The 20,871-nt window shown below is 39.1% G+C and overlaps 2 protein-coding genes across 7 annotated transcripts in view; one reads left to right on the top strand and one right to left on the bottom strand.

The window, feature by feature from the left end:
* The window catches only part of LOC123865654 (serine/threonine-protein phosphatase 2A regulatory subunit B'' subunit gamma-like), a 34,429-nt gene extending 33,111 nt beyond the window's left edge, over nucleotides 1-1,318 (top strand). For all 3 annotated transcript variants that reach the window (XM_045906848.1, XM_045906847.1, XM_045906846.1), the window contains one exon: nucleotides 400-1,318. In XM_045906848.1, coding sequence (XP_045762804.1) covers nucleotides 400-627 — 228 coding nt within the window. In that variant the 3' untranslated portion in view covers nucleotides 628-1,318. The remainder of the gene's footprint in view (nucleotides 1-399) is intronic.
* Nucleotides 1,319-1,995: 677 nt separating this feature from the next.
* LOC123865646 (5-oxoprolinase) lies at nucleotides 1,996-20,412 on the bottom strand. Of its 4 annotated transcripts, none has more exons than XM_045906825.1 (29): nucleotides 20,288-20,412; nucleotides 18,840-19,010; nucleotides 18,518-18,709; nucleotides 17,732-18,020; nucleotides 17,361-17,562; nucleotides 17,171-17,268; nucleotides 16,726-16,833; nucleotides 16,156-16,308; nucleotides 15,513-15,652; nucleotides 15,165-15,232; nucleotides 14,191-14,324; nucleotides 13,240-13,391; nucleotides 12,397-12,542; nucleotides 11,720-11,861; nucleotides 10,966-11,098; nucleotides 10,411-10,555; nucleotides 9,532-9,679; nucleotides 9,077-9,189; nucleotides 8,188-8,363; nucleotides 7,018-7,115; nucleotides 6,411-6,521; nucleotides 5,846-5,979; nucleotides 5,374-5,485; nucleotides 5,140-5,271; nucleotides 4,799-4,891; nucleotides 3,940-4,075; nucleotides 3,283-3,390; nucleotides 2,615-2,712; nucleotides 1,996-2,479 (listed from the first exon to the last, which is right to left on the bottom strand). In XM_045906825.1, the coding sequence occupies exons 2-29, from the start codon at nucleotides 19,002-19,004 to the stop codon at nucleotides 2,330-2,332; spliced, it is 3,876 nt and encodes a 1,291-aa protein (XP_045762781.1). In that variant the 5' UTR covers nucleotides 19,005-19,010; nucleotides 20,288-20,412; the 3' UTR covers nucleotides 1,996-2,329. The 4 variants fall into 4 exon arrangements, with proteins under 4 accessions (XP_045762781.1, XP_045762782.1, XP_045762780.1 ...); XM_045906826.1 differs by lacking the exon at nucleotides 20,288-20,412 and adding an exon at nucleotides 19,223-19,289; XM_045906824.1 differs by lacking the exon at nucleotides 20,288-20,412 and adding an exon at nucleotides 19,208-19,281.
* Between the last annotated feature and the right edge of the window lie 459 nt (nucleotides 20,413-20,871).

Here is a 20,871-nt window from a genome sequence, read left to right as displayed (position 1 = left end):
AAAACTGATTCACAGTAGAATCAGTTTTAGTAATCTTCAGATCATCATAATCATCTATGCATCGCCTACTCGAATCTACTCTCAGAAAGAGAATGTTTTCCACACTATCCATGTGCGGATTGGCAGGCTTTACACACTGCCGAGAACGTTATGGAGAACATGGAGGCATTCAGGTATCCTAACGATGTTTTCGTTCACCGTTATACCAAGATATTTAATTGCTTTAAACTTACATAGCTCCCAAAAGTTAAAGACACAGGACTCTTCCTGTGTCTTTAACTTTTGGGAGCCAAGGATCGAACCCTGGACCCCGGAATATAAGGCCGATGTTTTAGCCACTAAGCTATCACCGCTTTTGCTTTGGACAGAAAGTCGTAATCCTTTTTCGTCTTGTTACAGGCAATACAGGAACAAATGGTGGCCCACGGCGCCGAACCCGTCAACTTCGACGACGTGAAAGACGAAATATTCGACATGATTCGCCCCGAACATCCCTCAAGGATCACCCTTCAGGATTTAATCCGTAGTGGACACGGCCATACTGCTGTGTCCATTTTATTGGAGTTGCACGGATTTTGGGCGTACGAGAATAGAGAAGCACTGGCCGCGGCTGGAGATCATGCTTGACAGGAAAAGATGGAGTTTAGGAAGAAAATTGATATCACTTTGCGATAAAGTGATAAGAGGTCTGGATAAGACAGAAATTGCAAACAGCATGGCAGAACTTCACTAAAGAAATGTACGATTAATAATTGTAACACTAAGAATTGTATAAAGCACAATCGCAAGATGTCGCTGGATAAAGGAGCACGAGACAGTTGCATGTGGAAGTCAGTTCCCAATAGTGGATGTTTATCAGTTGATGGTGTATGAAACATATCTCATCGCGGAACGGACGACAGCGACTCTTTTGCTCGCTCTCTAAGTTGCCCAGTTGAAAGCCTTCATACTGTGATTTGTATTGCAACTTCAAGCATGTTAATTCAAATCAATAAGGCGTTAATTAATTAATCAAACTGTGTTGAAGTCCAGGTGTTTTGTAAGATGATATTTGAAGAAAATACTATTTTAATATAAATAGTTGGTCTTTTTACAAAAAATTAACGAGTGGTTTAAACAAACGTTACTGATCAAGATCCTATTACAACATATGAGTGTAATAACTAATAAATAAGACCATAATCCGCCTGTAGTTTAGTTTTAGTGGTAATTACTAGGGGTTAATTTCATGATTAAGAAAACACCAAATGCTGCCTGCCTGTACTGCCTTTTAATAATAACAAATAACAATATATTGTATAATAAAATATCAATTCTTGTACTGCTTTTTAATAATAACAAATAACAATATATCTTATATATCATGAAACATAGAAAAATAATTGGAACTCAACAAAGAAATATAACAATTACAAAATAAAATGTTCCTTATAAAAATTCTAACAATATTCTATATTTTGTGCTGCTTACGATCACTTGACATCATCACTCGAAAATAACTTCAATATAATAATATAGGTAGGTTTCAAGCATGCATGTGGCTTGATCAAAAAGGCAGGATATACTAATATTAATATTATAAATGCGAAAATGTCGGCCTGTCTGCTAGCTTTTTACCACCCATCCGTTAACAGGGCTCTCTCCGTCACTCGTTTCCACTCGTTTCATACAATCGTAGTTCCAATTTCATTTGAATATTAAGCAACCAAAGTCCATGAAATTTTGCAGTCATATTCTAGAAACTATCTGTGTCTGTGGTGTTTTAGATTTTTCTAAAAATATGTAGTTTTAAAATTACAGGGGCTCCAAGATTTGTATGAAAATTTTAAGACCGCGTAACTTTGAAACCGAATATTTTAACAGAAATCTGGAAAACCACAGACATAGATATTAGTTTCTAGAATATGTCTGCAAAATTTCATGGACTTAGGTTGCTTAATATTCAAATGAAATTGGAACTACGATTGTATGAAACGAGTGACGGAGAGAGCCCTCTTAAACCGATTTTGAAACTAAACTAAGAAAACTACACTGCAGATATGGAACTAAGTAATTTAATTTATCTGCACTATCCCACAATTGGGTGTGAAGGCCTCCCTCCGATTTTTCCACTATTCCCTACACTGCCTCTTCGGGCCACCTAAGTGTAAATTTAATTCATCAAGCCATCGTCGCCTCTGCCTGCCACGCTGGCATTGATGACTTTGCGGAATCCAGAAAGAAGCAGATTTTGCCCACAAGTCATACGGGCATACGACATACATGCATGACCTGCAAGTCAGGTCATATGGAACTGATATTGATATGGTTTATCTCTAGCTTTATTCAACTATACAGATTCTTGTGCACTCCTGTATTCGTAAACGCTTCCTCTCTCTAAGAACTCGCTGTAAAGTTTGTCTGTCTGCTTGTTCGTTTCAGCTGCGTCTGACGGACGCCCGTAACCGCCGCCGCCGGGAGAATTCATTATGTATTTATCCTATGAACAAAAAAAAAACGGATTTAAACAAACAGAACATATTATTTCCCATACAAAAACTCTTAAATTTTAGTAATTAATCAGTCAAAGTTGTTTTTTGGGTAAGAAAGCAAGAGTATTGTGTTGAATGCTTACCCCAGGATAAGCTTCCACTGAAGCCTTCCCTCCGAGATTGATCACTCTCCCGTCAACTCGCTCCAAAAGATTTAAACCTCTTTGTCCTGGCTCACCTCCTGGTAAAACCACATTGAGTTACAACATGATAAACAAGAAAATTCGACAACTCCAGTTTCTACAGCTTACTAAGATTTTTGGAATCTACAAAACGAGATCCAAAGTCGTTAATTTTTTGTTTGTCAAGTCTACTATATTTTGTATAAAGAAGTCATTTTAGCCTATGAAACGCGAAACGGTAATATTAAGTCAACGACACCGTATCAAAATCACAATCAATCCTTCCGCCACAGGGTAATACGCATATATTTGAAATGCTTTGTTTTTAGACAATATTTTTGATATAGGAATATTTAAAAGAATAAATTAAACTGCAAAAGTGAACAGCAATGTGCTGCCTTCAATTACTTATAATCGTATGTAAATTGAATATTTGAAAAGAATAAATGCTGAGTTTTTTGGCGGTCCTTCTCTCATTCCGATCAGTGAATCGGAATGAGAGAAGGACCTTACTTTTACAAACTATACGAGTCTACGTGTAGTGACACGTAGACTCACTTGACGATTCAAAAGTAGATTTTGTAAAAGTTAATTTAATTAAAAAATCTTTCTACTTCTGTAACATTTACCATTCATCCCATAAGGTTGGAAGGCTCTTCTCTCCGTGAGGACGGATAACTGCACTGTTCTTCTAAATACTAACTCCCGTGTAACGCCGTCGCCGCCCTTCCATTGTCCTACGACAAAAAATCATAAGTATTTTTCAGGTTGAATGACTGAACATAGCAATGACTTTTAATAGACAAATAGATCATTATGAACGAAATTTTTTAAGGGCTGCAACTCCTTTTTACCCGACTAAGGCAAAGCCGAAAGGAAGGGTTATGATTTTAGCAGTCTATTTATGTATGTATGTAATTGCTTATGACTTTCTAATTTTGACAACTTTCTAGAAAACGATTTATGTTCAGAATGACTCAATGTCTTGTTTTTAGTTTTTACCATACCAATTTCAAATTCATGTAATAAATAAAGCCGAATTATGGCTGGAAGCATAATATTGTCAGAAATTGTCTATTAGAAAATAAAACGGCACTATAAGAAGGCACTCTGCTCATACATTTTGAACCACACCTGCAGTCACTAACTGAAGACTCAGAATGTAGCCAGATCGGACATAATATGCTTCTGATATTCGCAGAGTGAGAGGGACAGAAGCTATTTTAACGCAATTTCTGATAATATGTGGCCGGTCTAAACGGACCTATTAAAACACATTTACATACCTCGACCACCAGAGCCGTCGCGAAGGGAGAAATGTGTGACAAGTATGGGGTATCTGATCTCCACGATTTCAACATCGGTGATGCGTGTGTTGGTCATGTGTGTGTGCACCCCGCCCGTGCCGTGCCAGCCTGGACCCTGCCAACGTTGAAGTAAAAGTTTGACGTATTTTGTTCAAATAGACCTCACGTAATTTTTTAAACCTCAATATAATAAAATAGAATAGAATAGATTTTTATTCAAATAAACTTTTACAAGTGCTTTTGAATCGTCAAATAATTTACCACTGGTTCGGAATGCCGTTCCTACCGAGAAGAACCAGCAAGAAACTCGGCCATTGGTCTTTTCAATTGTTCAATTTACAATAATATTCTATACTATACAAGCAATTGCAGCCCCGCGCATTGCTGGAGCGAGTCAAATCCATGCTTTTTTATCATTTACATAATCTTCGATGGTGTAATATGCTTTTGCAATCCGCGCGGACCAAATCGCGGGCAAAATATAGTAAGAAATAATGAACACTAAGTGCTTGTTAAACCTAACTAACCTCGAGATGGCCACATAGATATTGCTGCTGAAAATGCAGATGACATCCCAAGCAAGTTTTTCTATCAAACATACTTTTTTTTTGTCAGATTCAAGCGATAATTTAAAAGTATATTCGTCGTGAACCGCTAGACGTTCACAGCTGGACATATCTCTTGCAGACTTCCACACGCAGTCTTATGCCGCCTGTATCCAATGACTTCCTGTGAGACGTTTGATGCCTGCCCACATAATGGGGGGATCGAAAATACTACGCTTTCCGGTGTGCGAGGCTAGTGCCGAAGTATATCAGTAGATGAAATCCTCACTTACAGCCCCACTTCCTCCAGCTACGGTCTCATAGTATCCCCAGCTGGTTTCCCCCAGAGTCAAATTATTCATGCAACCCTGGGATGCTGCGCAGACCTGGCAAAGGAGATTAGTATCATTTATATTCGGCCATCAATTTTAAGGATAGATAGCTTATAAAAGAAAAGATTCCGACGAATTGAGAACAACCTCCTCCTTTTTTGGAAGTCGGTTAAAAACAATTAATTTCATCGATCAGATTCGAAACGAAAACGAATATCGAAAAAACACAGTCCAAGCAATCGATTTATTTAGCATTCCAGAAGTACAATTTGATCAAAAAAAACTTTTAAATGTTATCTTACCTGGAAAGCTTTGAAAACGACGTCAACTATTCGCTGAGAAGTTAGGACGTTTCCTCCCACAACAGCGGCGTCCTCGGACGGGTCTAATATGGAACCGACTGGAATTATCACTTTCACCGGATTTAAACAACCCTAAAAAATACAGAAGATTTTGAAACAAATGACTTATGATTGAGTAAGAATAATATCTAAGAAGGGGACGGATAAAATTAATGTTTTTGTGATCATACTAACCTGGTTCAAAGGTACGTCGTGTCCTACCATACATCTCAGGCAATATATCAATGCTGATAGAGTTATCGCTCGCGGGGCGTTCAAATTACCCCAAACTTCTACGCCTGTACCTCTGTCAATATAAAAATAAAATTTCACAACTTTTTTTGAACAAAAATCGTAATGAGAATTAAATCATGAATTATCAATTTGTTCACCAGTCTTCACAATATGATCGATTAAGTTTAGTTATATATAAACTTTAGTTATAAACTTAGAGCCTCGATAGTTCAACGGTTGAGGCACGGTAATATTTACATAATATTACCGTGGTTGAGGAGCGGACTGAATTCCAAAAGGTCGGCGGTTCAAACCCCACCCGTTGCACTATTGTCGTACCCACTCCTGGCACAAGCTTTACGCTTAATTGGAGGGGAAAGGGGAGTATTAGTCATGATTGACATGGCCAATATTCTTATTGAAAAAAACTCACGTGAAATCACACACTGCGCTGCCTTGATCCTTGTCGAGGGTAATCGTGAGAGTAATGGGGGTACCATTATCCAGATATTCAGTAGCCTTCAGAACTGCTGACCCAGTCTTGGCTATCGTATTTTTAGCGATTTCCTATGAGCCAAAAGTATATAATTACCTACTTGAAGGTTTCTTTATGCAAGATAGCCTGCCACTGTCATGGCATTCAGTGCAGGTATGGTTGTCGTCTACACAATTATGTCTGATGGAAAGCAATCTCTTCCTCTCTCTATCTCTCTGTGCGTCGTATTTCTCATTGCTGAGGCTCGTAAGCGCTTGCCATTAATCAAATAATAGTACATAGTTTACTTAGGATTATAATGCGATGGGTTCCCAGATCCTTCCGTATACATAATATGTGAGCACAGGTTGTAGCTGTTCTTTGGTAGAATGATGAAAGTTAAATAGGTTTTATGACAAAGTGTGTATTCTGTGGTAAAAGTTAAAAATAACTCTTGTTTTTATCGTCTGTATTATATTCAGTGATGAATTATCCAAGTAAAGCAGAAGGTCAATGAGCTTACCTTTAACATATCTCGAACCGCCAATTCTGCATTTTTCTGAATATGAGCCATGTAAGCCTGCACTACCTCTAGACCATATTGATCTATCAATTCAGTAACTAGCTGGATACCCTGCAAGGAAGACATAAAATTATACTCATTCATGATAAAGTCATCATAAATTCATGCGGGCTATGTTGGGTATCTCTCCATGAGGGACAAAATCCATAACGAGGAAATCCGTAGGAGAACCAGAGTGACACAGCTCAGGGAATTAGCCAGCTGAAGTGGCAGTTGGCAGGCCACATCTGCCGCAGAACTGTTGGCCGCTGGGGCAGACGTGTTCTGGGCGGAGACCGCGTATATCAGCAAGCGCAGTGTGGGAAGACCTCCAACCTGCCTGGACCTGGACTGACGATCTTAAGAAGGTAGCAGTGGGTGGATGAGGAAGGCGGAGAATCATGTGTGGTGGCGCGCTCATAGGCGTTACGCCTATGTCCAGCAGTGGACTCAAACAGGCTGATTGATTGATGATAAATTAGTAAAACGTGTAGATGAAACAGGCCTTTATAAAACGCCTAGGAAGACACTAAAAACATTAACTAAACACACAGATACTTGTACATACCCGTTGGTTGGCAGCGACTTGTGCTTTCAGATCAGACAAGTTGTCAGATAAGTTTCGAGTGCCAGAACAGCCGGCCACCTCAGCTGGTTTCATTAATTCTGAAATTGTTTTTAAACTATATTACTGAACTAGCTGATGCCTGCGACTTCATTGATTTTACGGGATAAAAAGTAGCCTATATGTTAATCCACGGTATAATTTATCTCCATTCCAAATTTCAGCCAAATCCGTCCAGTAGTTTTTGCGTGAAAGTGTAACAAGCATACACACAAACTGTCACCTTTATAATATTAAAGGCGGAAACAAATTATCGGACGCGGCTGACGGACGCGACTGACAGCCGTGACTTATAGATATCTAGATAATGAATGTACACTGAGCTGTTCAAACTATCGGACGTAAGTCGTGGACGTAACCTTGGCCGACCTTCAAGCTTTCGGACGTCCGACAGAGATCTGGCGCGCTGGATGTTTTTGTCAGCCGAAAACGTCCGCGGATGATAATGATGGTATGCACGGGGTGCGGGACACGTCCATTCGTCAGAAGGACGCGGACTACGCGAGAGCTTGCACGTATGTACGTACGTAAAAATGGACGAACGAATTATAGAGTGTGTTCGCAGTAGGGAATTACTGTATAATTATAAATTAAAGGATTACAAACATGCTTCAAAAAAACAAGAAGTCTGGGAAATTGTGGAATTCACCAGATTCTGCTCTTTCTTTATTTATGTCATGGACCCAAACGTTTCTTTTTATTTTCTTTCTGGGTGGACAACATATAGCAGCCGCCGCTAATTCGAGAAAATCGTCCTCACTTTCACTACTCGACATGTTTCTTCGTGTACAGTTCTTTGTGGAATAAGCATTGGAACGCGTCCGCAAGCCGCGTCTCAAAAGACTGTGCACACTTCACAGTCGCGGCTGTCAGTCGCGTCCGTCAGCCGCGTCCGATAATTTGTTTCCAGCTTAAGTGTGATAAGTGCCGAATTTCGTATAAGTAGAATTTTCTTTCTGAACTGGTGGTAGAGTCTCTGTGATGATTAGGTGAAGAGATCGCTATTTAGCGATAAAATCGCCTTTTTGTACTTACATTTTCAGTTTTCTTTTTTGTAACCTGTCAGTTGTTTTGTGGTGCAATAAATTATATTCAATATACATACATACATACCTTTGACAAGCAGTTCCTCGTTAAACAAGCCGCCGTCAACGAGCAGCATAGACTTGAAAGCGGCGCCCTCCTGCGCGAGGCGGGTGGAGTGCGGCGGCATGGAGCCGGGAGTCAAGCCGCCGATGTCTGCGTGATGGCCGCGAGAGGCCACGAAAAATATGGGCCGCTTGCTAGATCTGAACATTCCGAAATAAATCCATTCATCATCATCATCATGATCAACCCATCACTGGCTCACTACGGAGGACGGGTCTCCTCTCAGAATGTAAAGAGGCTTGGTCATAGAGTTTAAGAACCGTTAAAGCAAGTGATATTTAGTTACTCAAAACGCACTTAACTCTAAAGAGGTAAAGTTTGTAAGTTTGTTTGCAGGGGGTAAACTCTGGAACGCCAAAATCTCTGAAAATTCTTTCGCCAGTAGAAAGCTGCATTATTTTTGAGTAACATAGGCTATTGGATAGAATCAGGCGTTACTTTGCGGAAGTTCATGTTTAGCAAGAAACAGTTAATAATTTTAACTGTTTCTTGCTAACATAGGCTATGTTTTATTTTCAAAAAATAGAAATCCCTAAATAAATTGTAATAAACTACCTGTGTGTATCTGTACCCGTTTGCCTAGAAAATGCTTATTTGGTCTTGCCTTGAAGGTATTTAGGTTATACGTGGCAGAAAACACAGACTCCGGAAGAGCATTCCAGTTATTTCTTTCAGAAATGTTGAGCAAAAATACGAGTATATTGGATGTCGACCACTACTTTTTGACCTTTTGTTGAAATATTCTCTGAGCCGACTTAATACGAGTAGATATATATCATCGGATTTTGTCGTCTTTGTCATTTAGATAGATCTTTAATTCTGTAAGTGTGCTTAAAACAATAATTTGACTTACTTGTGAAACACAGGCGTCATGACAGTCAAATCGGGAAGATGCGAACCTCCTGCTTTAGGGTGATTCGCCAGCAGCACATCGCCTGGTTTCAGGGAGTCACCACGCACTTTCATCTGTTCAAATGAAGTCATTTCAAATCAAGTCTACCGTGCTGCCTAAGTGCGGATTGGCAGACATTCTGTTAGGTAATCGTACACAAATGATAGTGCCAAACAGAGAGAGCGAATAGGGTACAGTTAATATTGTTGTGTAAAGTCGCCATACTGTCGTGTAATGTCATCATAATGCACAAGTCATCATGTCAGTCACTCCATAGTCTGTGTTGTAGTCTATTGTTTATTGTCTTAAGTCACTGCTTGCAATAAACTAAACACATGGTGTCAGAAGTGGGATAAGACAATAGACTACAATACATAAACTATGGAATGACTGACATAGATGACATCAAAGTGTACCTGGTACTGCACAGTCTCCTGCATAGCGCCCAAATGCACGGGGATATGTGGTGCGTTTGACACGAGCCCGCCGTCCGGCCCGAACAAGGCACAGGAGAAGTCCAAACGCTCCTTGATGTTCACTGATATTGACGTTCGTTGTAAAACCCTATCAAAGTAAATTCGCTACTCTTACATATTCCAATGAAAACAGTTCCCTATTTCTTCTTATTTTGGTTTATGGCTTTAAACGGGCGGTCCAGGTGGGAGCGGGTGCATCCTGCGGGGCGGCAAGCATGTAGAACAAACTCTTAATATTTACAAGAAATTGGAAGTAAGACGCGCGGACGCGTCCTAACCGAGAGCGGGTGCGGGTGGCATGGAAAGTATGGCATTATACCCTCTGCCGGCCCCGCAGGACGCATCCGCTCCCACCAGGGCCGCCCGCTTAGTAGGGCCACACTATTCCCTATTTTTAGAATAAAATGCTTAAGCTTGTAAGCCACAAATTATTTTGTAAATTGTAACGATATGCAACTCGGACCCTCGAGTTTTAAACGAAACACCAGAGTTGGTGTTTTCTGTCATTACTTATGTTAGGTATATCATACAATGAAACTGAACTTTTCAAATGATCCGTTAGACACGACAAATTAAGAAAGTGACTGTTATTTGATGGACACTTTCCATAGCAATTTCTAAACTAAACTAAAATGACAGGTTTAAATCGATTGCCATTACTCACAATGATCCCTGTAGAAAAGGTAGACCTGCCATTTATTTAGCTTAGTTTAGAAATAGCGGTGTACAACAGAATCAATGACTATGAGAAAATTACATAAACCACTGAGATAAATAAATAGGTCTACTGAACTCTGAAAAACTATTTTAATAACGTACCTGCCCATCTGTTCTGCAATAGACATAAACCTGTGTGAGAAAATGCTCAACTGCACCGAGTCCAATTCAGCGGTCACAGATTTTGACTGACTCGCGCCCACTGTAATACGGATGTCACCGTACTTTGTAATGTCAGCGCGACTGCCTACAAAGGACACATAAAAATAAATGTTTGAAAAAGAAAAACACGAAATATCCTCGTTATTATAAAAAAAATTACAAAACCCTGTTACGTGAAAAGGGTAAGGGACAAAGTGACAAGTTAACACGGACAAGATTATAAACTTAAGTCATATATATCTATAGAAATCGTCGGTGCGGCCCTACACAGGTTTCAAGTAGTCACGGCTCACGATTTCTTCAAATGGTCAACTGTAGTTGAATTTTATCCAATGTCGACTGCCCGAGTGTTTCATTTATGCTGTACATGATCTTAGTAATAAATGAAATGAAATGATTTCTTTATTTTGCGAAATGTGAGTAACAATGATGGTATATTGACAGGTCCTTGATCCTTCACATTTTGCCATTTATGTATGAAAAGAATAACCTTACCTGGTTCAACGAGTATAGTAGAAAGGCTGTCCATAATGATAGCGGGTCCCGGTATCTCTTGATCGGGTCGCAACTTCTCCAGCAAATATATTCCTGTGTCTTGGTAACCACCCTCAAAGTATACTTTGACCACCTACAAATATTTACAAATAATATTTTCTTATCGATAAAGGTGAAGAATGAGAAAATGAAAAGGGTTTGGCCATAGTCTACCAAGTTGACCAAGTGCGGATTGGCAGACTTCACACACCTGTGAGAACATTATGTAGAACTCTCAGGCATAAAGGTTTCCTCACGATGTTTTATACCGTTAAAGCATGTGATATTTAATTGATTACTCATATAACAACGAAAAATAGAGTGCGAACCCCGGATCCCCCGATAAGGAGGCCGATGTCTTAACAACTAGCGCATTTCATAAAATAAATAGCAGCTTCGGCTTGTAGAGCGTTGTCTGTGTCACTCATACCTATGTGACATCTTGTCGCTTACTTGTCAGTTTCAAGGACAGAGAAATCTGCAGCTCGATTGTGGTAGAATGATAGCGACAATGTCACGACCGCAGTCACCTCTGATTAGTTGACAGTTGCCCACTATTAGCTATAATGCATTGTTGCAACAAGAGTAGCATTTTAGTCAATAACGACAATTGCGATTGTTACAGATTTTAAAGAATCGAGCTACAGATGCTCAACTTCTTGCCGAATACTGTACGATAAAACAAAAAAGAGGCAGAAAGCATTCACAACTCTACCTTTTCCACAGGTGGTGATGTGCCTTTACCACTGGGTGGTGCGATGTTTTCTGCTGTGGCACTTTTACCGATGCCTCGAATACGAACATCGTCGACTAAAACGTCACGATCGGATAGTATAAAGCCGAATTCGTTTTTATATCTGGGAAAATAAAATTCATTTTTATAGCGAGGAAAATGAAATATAAAATTGGATCACAATTTACAACATTACTGTCATGATGAAGATATTGAGGTTGGGGATAGTTATAAGTATGAAATAGCATCTTTCATTGGAAAAATGGATAAGACGACGTCACATATCGTTATAGGCACGCCCGCAGCATGAGACAGGATCTCTGCGTTCACATAGCTTCTATGCACTGGAATTATGTACATTTCCTAGGAATTGTATACGGCATTCCGAACCAGTGGTAGATTATTTTGACGATTCAAAAGCACTTGTAAAAGTTTAATTGAATAAAAATTACTTGAATTTGAATTTGAATGACGGATTACATACATTTGATTTCCGGTGACATATTATATGAATTTATAGATTTATTCATATCGGTGTACCTGCATTAAAAGCGTCTATACCAATGTAGACCTTTATAAGAACATTCACAAAATATAAATACCTACAGAAAACACAAGAATAAAATTAAACAAAAGAACTAATTTCAAAATCAACCTACCGATTGACGAAAGCAGTATAAAAATCGCCATGTTTTGTGCTATAGGCGGAATCTCCAGGGGCGGGAGAAACCATTAGTGCGCAGTCCGTGCCCGCATAACGTAAGTGGAGGTACGGCTCTAACACTACTTTCGATTCTGTGAAACCCTGTTTAAACCAATAAAATACAATAGTTTTTAGGGTTCCGTACCTCAAAAGGAAAAATGGAACCCTTACAGGATCACTTTGTTGTCTGTCTATCTGCCTGTTTGTCTGTCTGTCCATCGTGTCTGTCAAAAAAACCTATAGCGTAGGTACTTCCCGTTGCCCTAGAATCATAAAATTTGGCAGGTAGGTAGGTTTTATAGCACAAGAGGAACAAATCCGAAAACCGTGAATTTGTGGTTACATCATTAAAAAAAAATTAAAAGATGTTTCAATTTTCAAAGTCAGATAACTATACCAAGTGGGGTATCATATGAAAGGGCTTTACTTGTATATTCTAAAAAAAAACTCATTTTTATTTATTTTTATGCATTATAGTTTCTGATTTGTTTTATTTCCGACATATTGCACTATGTCGGAAAAATTACCCAAGTATGGAACCCTCGGTGCATGAGTCTGGACTCACACTTGGCCGGTTTTTCAAATTAATTTTGTGGACTATCGCTTGGCTGCAATCAGACCTGCTAGCAAGTAATGATGCAGGCTAAGATGGAGCGTGCTTGCCTAGAAGTTTCCTATTAGTTCTAGACTTGAAGGTACCCATATTTTACATTTACCATGATATCTAAGCCATCAGACTACTGTGCCTCTAATACTGCGATAGTAACTTATATCTTTAATGTTAGGTTTTAAGATTCACCTGAGCTTTTAATTTGTCCTTGCAGATTGCAGCCAGCGTGTCCAGTCGCATGTCGAGTTCGCTGAAGCTGTTCGGACAGTACACCAGTGCGCAGGGCTCTTGGGCTTCTTGTACTACGTCTGCTAGAGCCATGCCGTACGCTGACAGGATTCCTGCATGATAGAAATTATAATCCTTAATGAAATTCAAAGATTATAAAGACGAATCGAGATCAAATTACGTTCAGCAAGGCGATTCGCTAACTCCGACCGCTCAACGAAGTTGGCTGGTTCGATATTGCTGCTTCACTGGGTGATATTAAAATATTGTTTAGTAGAAAACCTTCAATGAAATGAAAAAAAAAAATGAGCTCTGTGGCTATCATTCATTGTTAGATACTGAGTTAGCGAATCACTTAGCTGGGCTACTTAGGAGGTATGTACTCCAAGTTACGATAGCTCATAACAAGGTACGAGTCAGGGGGTTATTTTCTTTGGGACAAGTTCAATGGGCATTGCGCAACAATGTGTTCGTAAGAGATCTCCGAGCCTTCCAATATGATCTGAAGGTGGACACCAACGGAGTTACAGTTTCTTGATGTGATTATTAACCAACACAATTTTTTTTTTTTGTGATGTAACCATTCATTCACGGTTTTCGGCTTTTCCCCTCTACTTGTGCCGTAAGAAATTGCTATCTGCCAAATTTCATGATTCTACGTCAAAATCCTATAGGTTTTGACTCCCCCGAATTCACAGACACGACGGACAGGCAGGCAGATCAACAAAGTGATCCTAATTTTTTCCTTTTATGGATTATGGAACCCTAAAAAAAGGAATTACTCTAGAAATATATTTGACACTTCCGTTGGAACTTAGAATATTTATTTCGACAATTTACACGTACCTAAGTTTTCGTCGTTTTTCAGCGTGCGTAGTGTAAATATAACGATTACTTGTATTGTAAACTCACCAGCGTATTTGTGCACGAACACAGTCGCAATACCGAGACGCTCTGCCACTTGGCAGGCGTGCTGGCCGCCCGCGCCTCCAAAGCAAGCCAGTGCGTGCGTGCGTGCATCGTAACCGCGAGCCGTGGTCAACGCTCTACGAAATAAATAAATCAATCAATCAGCCTGTTTGCTTCCACGGCAGGGCATAGGGCTTCCCAAGAGCGCCTCACCCCCTTCCCGCTATCTTCGTGAGGTCGACAGTCCAACGGGTTGGAGGTCGTCCCACAGACAAAATAAATCAAATCATGCTTATATTCACTCTTGACTTGAAAGTACCGATGTTAAATAGGAAGGGGAAATTCATATCCTATCGAATTAGAAACGATGAAGCAATTAACTTCATACGTGTCCGTGGAGTTTCGATTACGTACAGGAGCAGACTTGACGATGCTTTGCGGTAGGATAGTAAAAAGGTAGTAGGAACCAGAACAAAAATTTCTTGGGCACTCTCCATAAGAATTATTTTTTCCTAAAAATTATTTCCTGCACGAAACCGATAGATAGTCTAGTTTACGTCGATGTTCCAAACATTGAGGCTTAGGATTGACCACCGTCAATTTCCAGAGCAGACCACTTCGTCACCAATGAGTCTTTTAACGCAACGAAAAGTCTAAAAAAAGTATCACCCATATTATTATGAATGCGAAACTGAATCAAACTGCCACTAAGGCTGAGATCTATAGAGCGCACTTTGACTTAAGCTTCAGTTAAAACGATACAGATATGTCAGCGATATAGCGCTATCTCGTTTTAACAGTGTCTTAAGTCAAGTGAGCAAAGTCAAAGTGCACTCTAGATCTCAGGCTAAGACCACAGCGGTAGCCATTGCGCCCTAGAGGTTGCCAAACGTGATAGATCCCTAGAGGATCCATTTATAAAAATTGAAGTAGTTATTAGGTAAAATGCAAAAGAAACGAAAAAATTCCTTGTTTACCTTATTGGGCGACACATAGCTTCGTTGGCAACATTGATAAATCCCATTGCAACTTCCTCCATAGTCATCTAAAAAATATACTAAGATATTAGATAACACCATATTTTTATATTTTACCATATTGAAATATTAGCTGATGCCCACGACGTCGTCCGCGTTTTTTAAAAATCCTGTGGGAACACTGATTTCCTTCCCTGGGATGCAAGCTATCTCTATACTAAATTTTGTCAAAATCGGTCAAACGGATAGGCCGTGAAAAGCTAGTAGACAGACAGACATAGTTTCACATTTATAATATTAAGTATGGGATAGATGTAATTAATGAAAATTAGTTTAAAAAAATCATACCGTTTTGCCGCCACCTTGTTTCAAGAAGCTATTTATTTGATCTGTTAATTTCTTAAAGGCGGTGACCGTTGCTTCCAAATCTAACCCCTCGTTTTCGTTTGGCCCAAATATTTTTGGGAAGTATTCAGGTAGGAGGCGTCCTAATGAATAACATTATTTTTATAAGGTAAAAATTGGATAAAGCGAACTACTAGAAGAACTGTCCAACTAAGTGGTTTCAGGTTTGCACCATTTTTAACAATCGACACGTGCGATTAGGCAAAATAGAGTAAATGTGCCAGGAACGACTATATCGACATTATATTTTTTGACGATCGCCGCTGTGGATTAATTTTGTCGATCGATAAATCAACAATTGATGTGATTAATATTGTTTTTCGCTCGTTAAGATACGATAGCAACGATCGATACATCCATCAAATCTGACAGATCTTATTGATCATCAAAACACAGCTTTAGGCAACTTCTAGGCAAGCGCGCTCCATCTTAGGCTGCATCATCACTTGGTAGCGGGTCTGATTGCAGCCAAGCGCTAGTCTACAAATTTTTAAAAAAAAAGCTTATCGGTCGACAGTAACGATCGTCAACAATCGAACAAAGCAGGCCTCTTTAGTTGGCATTAGTTTCTTAGTACACTACACACCTAATAACAAATTAGCATCGGTGACTGTAAGTGGGCCTCCTTTCCTGTAACAAGCGGGCCCGGGCTCCGCTCCCGCAGACTCGGGCCCCGCCACGAACAGGCCTGAGCGGAACATCAGCATCGAACCACCACCGGCCGCTACTGTGTTTATATCTACAAATAAATACATAGTTTATTTCAAGTATTTAGAGAGATTACTCTAATTATATCTATACAGGGTTACAGGGTATGTCACAATCCCGTTAAATGGTTATAGTACAGGGCATGCGCTATAAAACGATCTCGAAGGTGCTTATGTATTAATTTTTTTCTTTTTCTGAGCTTTTGTATTTGTCTATGAATTTACAATGCAACATAGCAAAGCTACTAATTTGAACTTTTGTTATTCCAATACAAGTTAGCCCTTGACTGCAATCTCACCTGGTAGTAAGTGATGATGCAGTCTAAGATAGAAGTGGGCTAACTTGGAAGGAGTAAGGGCAGTTTTATCGAACCCATACCCCTTAACAGTTAATTTACGATATCGTAACGGAATGCACTCTTATTCGCAATTTTGATAATAGCACTTACCTAGTTGTGGCGCTTGTATAGTAACTCCGGCAGTGGTCGCTTCATGCACATGTTCTAACGCTCCAGCGTATCTGGACACATCGGTTGACGTACCGCCCATATCGAAACCTAACAAAATTCGTAGCTTTACAATTTTTCATAGATAGGTTCATAATATACATAAGTATGTGTGGCCTAGTATGCATCTGTGTCGCTATGATACTAACATAGATATTGTCCAGTGCCTTTTAACACCTATTAGCGTGCTGCTTGGCAACCTTTTAAGACGAGGGTTGCGTATTACCAACTCCCTGGTACAGCAATGTGCGCTGTGATCTTGTGTATGGGAGGTTCCGGATTCGATTCCCATAAGGGCCAAACGTCACTCGCTTCCATGTTAGACGACATCGTCACTTAGGACCAGGTAAAAAGGCAGTCAACCACAGAGAAAATAATAGGAGCATACCAATAACAGGTAATCCAGTTTCTTTTTGGTAAGAAGTGAGGGCATAGCCTACTACTCCGCCGGCGGGCCCCGACAGTATCGCACGAGATCCATTGAATCTGGCAAATAAAATCCAGTTTAATAACTCACAATACAACTCCTAACATCCTATCATCACACATAATTGAAACATTGGGTAAGTACTACTCACAAATTCATTGGTGTCAGTCCTCCATCAGATTGCATAAACAGTACATTAGAATTCTTCAAACCATCAGTGAATCCATCGGAGAAACCCCTCACATACTCCTTAATATGTGGAGTCAAATATGCATCAGCCGATGCTGTGAACCCGCGCGGAACCATTCTTACCATGGACGTGACAGAATGTGACAGAGATACCTGGTTAAAACCTGTGCAAAGGAGAAAAATATATATGTCTAAATGCAAATTAACAACTCATTTGGTGCTTTTAAAACTGAATTTACAGGACTAAAAGTATCTTGTTTGGAGATTGGATTTATATAGAGGAAGCATTATCCTCTGGAAAAAGACAACAAAACTAAGTTTTTATATACTCACCCAATTCCTCAGCAATCTTTCCAATTATCAATTCATGATCTCTATAAGTATAACTGTGAGCAAGAACAACAGCAATACTATCTATCCCTTTCTCTCTCAACGCTTTTAAATCTTTTCGCACTGCTTCCTCATCAACATCTTTAACAATCAGAATCTTTTGACCTGTGGTGCCATAAGTTTCTTTCCAGTTTAATTTGGACTTGTCGATCTGGCATTGATCTATTCCTGGTATAACGCGGCAGTCTACTTCGACTACTTCTGTATATAACACATCAGGGCGTTTTATGTTCTGAAAATAAAAAATGGGTTCGTTAAAACTTACGCGCGACGAACATTAAGGCTGAAATCTATAGAGTGCACTTCGACTTAACTTACGACTTAAGTTTCACTTAAAACGAGACAGATTTATCCCAGCGGTATTACGCTGTCTCTTTTTAACAGTATGTATCTTAAGTCTGAGCAAAGTCAAAGTGTGTTTTATACATCTGTCTGAAGTCTGCGGGAGCCCAGGTGGGAGCGGCTGCGTCCTGCGGGTGAGATTATGACATCACGCCCGATGGCCACCCTGCAGGCTAAACCAGCAAATATCGATTTTAGAGTGTAGGGACAAAAGAAATAGTTCAAAATTTTGAACTTCTTAAGCTTCACCAGTGCTGCATCCTCATATATAAGGGAGTATTCTAAAAATAAGGAAATAATTTGCGCGCATGAACATGCTGCGCGGCGGGATAGCATAAATTTAGATTTTAAGCAAAAAATGTAATTAATTGTAAAAAATTGTTTTACCAGTTGAAATATATGAGGTCTGGCCTGGTTTCCAATATACAGCAAGTCTTTAAAGCCTTTATTGATGACTAGCGCCATTTTAGCACCTTTCCTTTCTAGCAGAGCATTTGTAGCTACAGTAGTTCCCATCCGAATTGACTCTATGAGAGATGAATTTACTTTGCCATCTCTATCTAGGGCATTTCCTGTTTCCTGAAATTATTTATTTATATGTTATCATACAAACTTTATTCACATAAACTTTTACAAGTACTTTTGAATTGTCAAATATTTCTACCACTGGTTTGGTACCATAGCACAAGTGCTAAAAAATACTTCTTACCTCCTGTAAAATTCTTCGAATGGCCTCTCGTGGTGCATCATCGTAATTCTGTGGGTCCACTGACAACAGTTTCATAACCCGTATTTTGCCATTTGGGCAAGATGCAAACACATCTGTGAAAGTGCCCCCTCTATCTATTGCAAACTGAAATCCTTTTGAACCCATTTATACCTGAAAATTAATATAAATTCATAATATTTATATGTATATCTTGCACATACCTACTGATTACGTTATAAAGTAGGACAAAACTTAAAAAGCAGTAGTAATTTCACTAGCTTTTGCCTGGCACTGCAATGACGGTACATACACATAGGGCATAGGTAATGAACAAATTAACACACATGCATTAATATTTATAATATTACATTAACATAAATTGCCTCCTTTTAATAGAAAAACATTGCACAATTACATTGTAGATACATTATTTTGTCACTGACAGACTATTGACCTTAGATAAGAATTATTGACACTGTATAGTACAGAATTCAATTCATAATCTTATCAAAACTAAACATTGAGATTGTAATAGTAATATAAAAATAAATAGTATGATTATTTCTTATTAGAATAAGGTATTGTTTGTAATAATTTATTAGTAACTGATGACAAATATTCACCTTCTATAATTTCATCTTACTAGATGATGTCTGCAACTTTGTCAATGTGGATTTAGGTTTTTTAAAAATCTTAAAAAACTCTTTGATTTTTTTGAATAAAAGTAGGCTATAAGTAGGTATGTGTACATAATTAGTAGATAGATAGATAGATAGAACACTTTATTGCACACAAAAACACATGTAAAGGAACACAACACAGAAAGAAGAAAACAGAAAAAACAATTGGGTGCAAAGGCGGCCTTATTGCTTGGAGCAATCTCTACCAGGCAACCTTTGCTGAAAGGAGAAGCTCGTGTTGGATAGTACCAAATCGCAAGGAATATTCAAAAGACTTTAGTAATTACATAGTAAGCCTAAAAATGGCTTTGAGAGCTTTATTGAAACTAATGTTTTGTTGCTTTGCTTACTATATTTATTTACTATATTTGATATGCATAATAAATAATAAGTAGGTATCTTGTCATTATCATCTCATTGCCAGCCCAAAACAAGGCCCAAAACTGAAGACGGGTCTCAGGCTAAGAAGGATTGAGATGATAGTCCACCACACTGGCTAAGTGTAGATTAGCAGGCTTCACACACCTTAAAAGAACATTATGGAAATAGGAGAACTAACAAGAATGCAAGTGTCTTTACGATGTTTTCTTGCACCGTTAAAGTACGTTCCCGAGATCGAACCTCGAATCTCCCCGAATAGAAGGCCGATATATCCGCTTAGCAGCTGAAGGATACAAATTGCTGCAGTTATCAGTTCAGTTAGGATAATATTAGCGGTTAGCCTCATATATTACCAATATAAGTTATTGAAGAGATGGCTTTACTTACCTGTTTCTTTTCTTTTACAATATCAAGGAGATTTTTAATATTAAAAATAGTAATAATATTTCTACAAGTTTACAATAATTTGGATTTTTGTTGATTACTTTTTTTTTCTCTCTCGTCTGGCTTTACAAAGATTAGCCAACGTCAAGTTTGTAGTTATTTGGTGGTTATTTGTAACAAGTTAGGGGGACCGGGGGACTCCGCCTGTGGTGGCGTTTGCTGGCGCGCGTGTTGTGCCTTTTTGGAGGGTTTTTTTTTTGTTAGAAGTGATAGTTTTAGTGTTCTGCTGGAGTTTATTGGTGGTGGAACTGACTGGGAAGCGCTCTAAAGGGGCGCCGCGCGTATGTCGGCGGACGCTGGCACAGATGAAGAATATACTTATACATATAGTTTCCCTAACATGTAAATAACTACAAACTTGACATTGACTAAATAATCAGTGTAAATCCAGATGAAAAAAAAACAAGTTAGAGAAAAAGTATGGACCGCGTCTTTGGCGAAGTGAATTGTGCTGTGTGGCACAACAAAAAGCCACTAAAATAAACAACAACAACAACAAGTATGGACCTCGTCTGTGCCGGCGCGCT

The sequence above is a fragment of the Maniola jurtina genome, chromosome 5, assembly GCF_905333055.1.
Source record: "Maniola jurtina chromosome 5, ilManJurt1.1, whole genome shotgun sequence".
Taxonomy (NCBI): domain Eukaryota; kingdom Metazoa; phylum Arthropoda; class Insecta; order Lepidoptera; family Nymphalidae; genus Maniola; species Maniola jurtina.
The sequence above is the reverse complement of the archived record's forward strand: the minus strand, read 5'-3'. Positions and strand labels throughout refer to the sequence as shown.

What these genes read in the sequence shown, in the direction of transcription:
- LOC123865646 (XM_045906825.1), bottom strand. Translation starts at nt 19,004, where the DNA reads ATGGGTTCAAAAGGATTTCAGTTTGCAATAGATAGAGGGGGCACTTTC. An exon ending in ACGACGTACCTTTGAACCAG is followed by an intron (nt 5,272 to 5,373) that starts GTTAGTATGATC and finishes TGTATTTTTTAG; the next exon opens with GGTTGTTTAAATCCGGTGAA. An exon ending in CGACGGCTCTGGTGGTCGAG is followed by an intron (nt 3,391 to 3,939) that starts GTATGTAAATGT and finishes TTTTTGTCGTAG; the next exon opens with GACAATGGAAGGGCGGCGAC.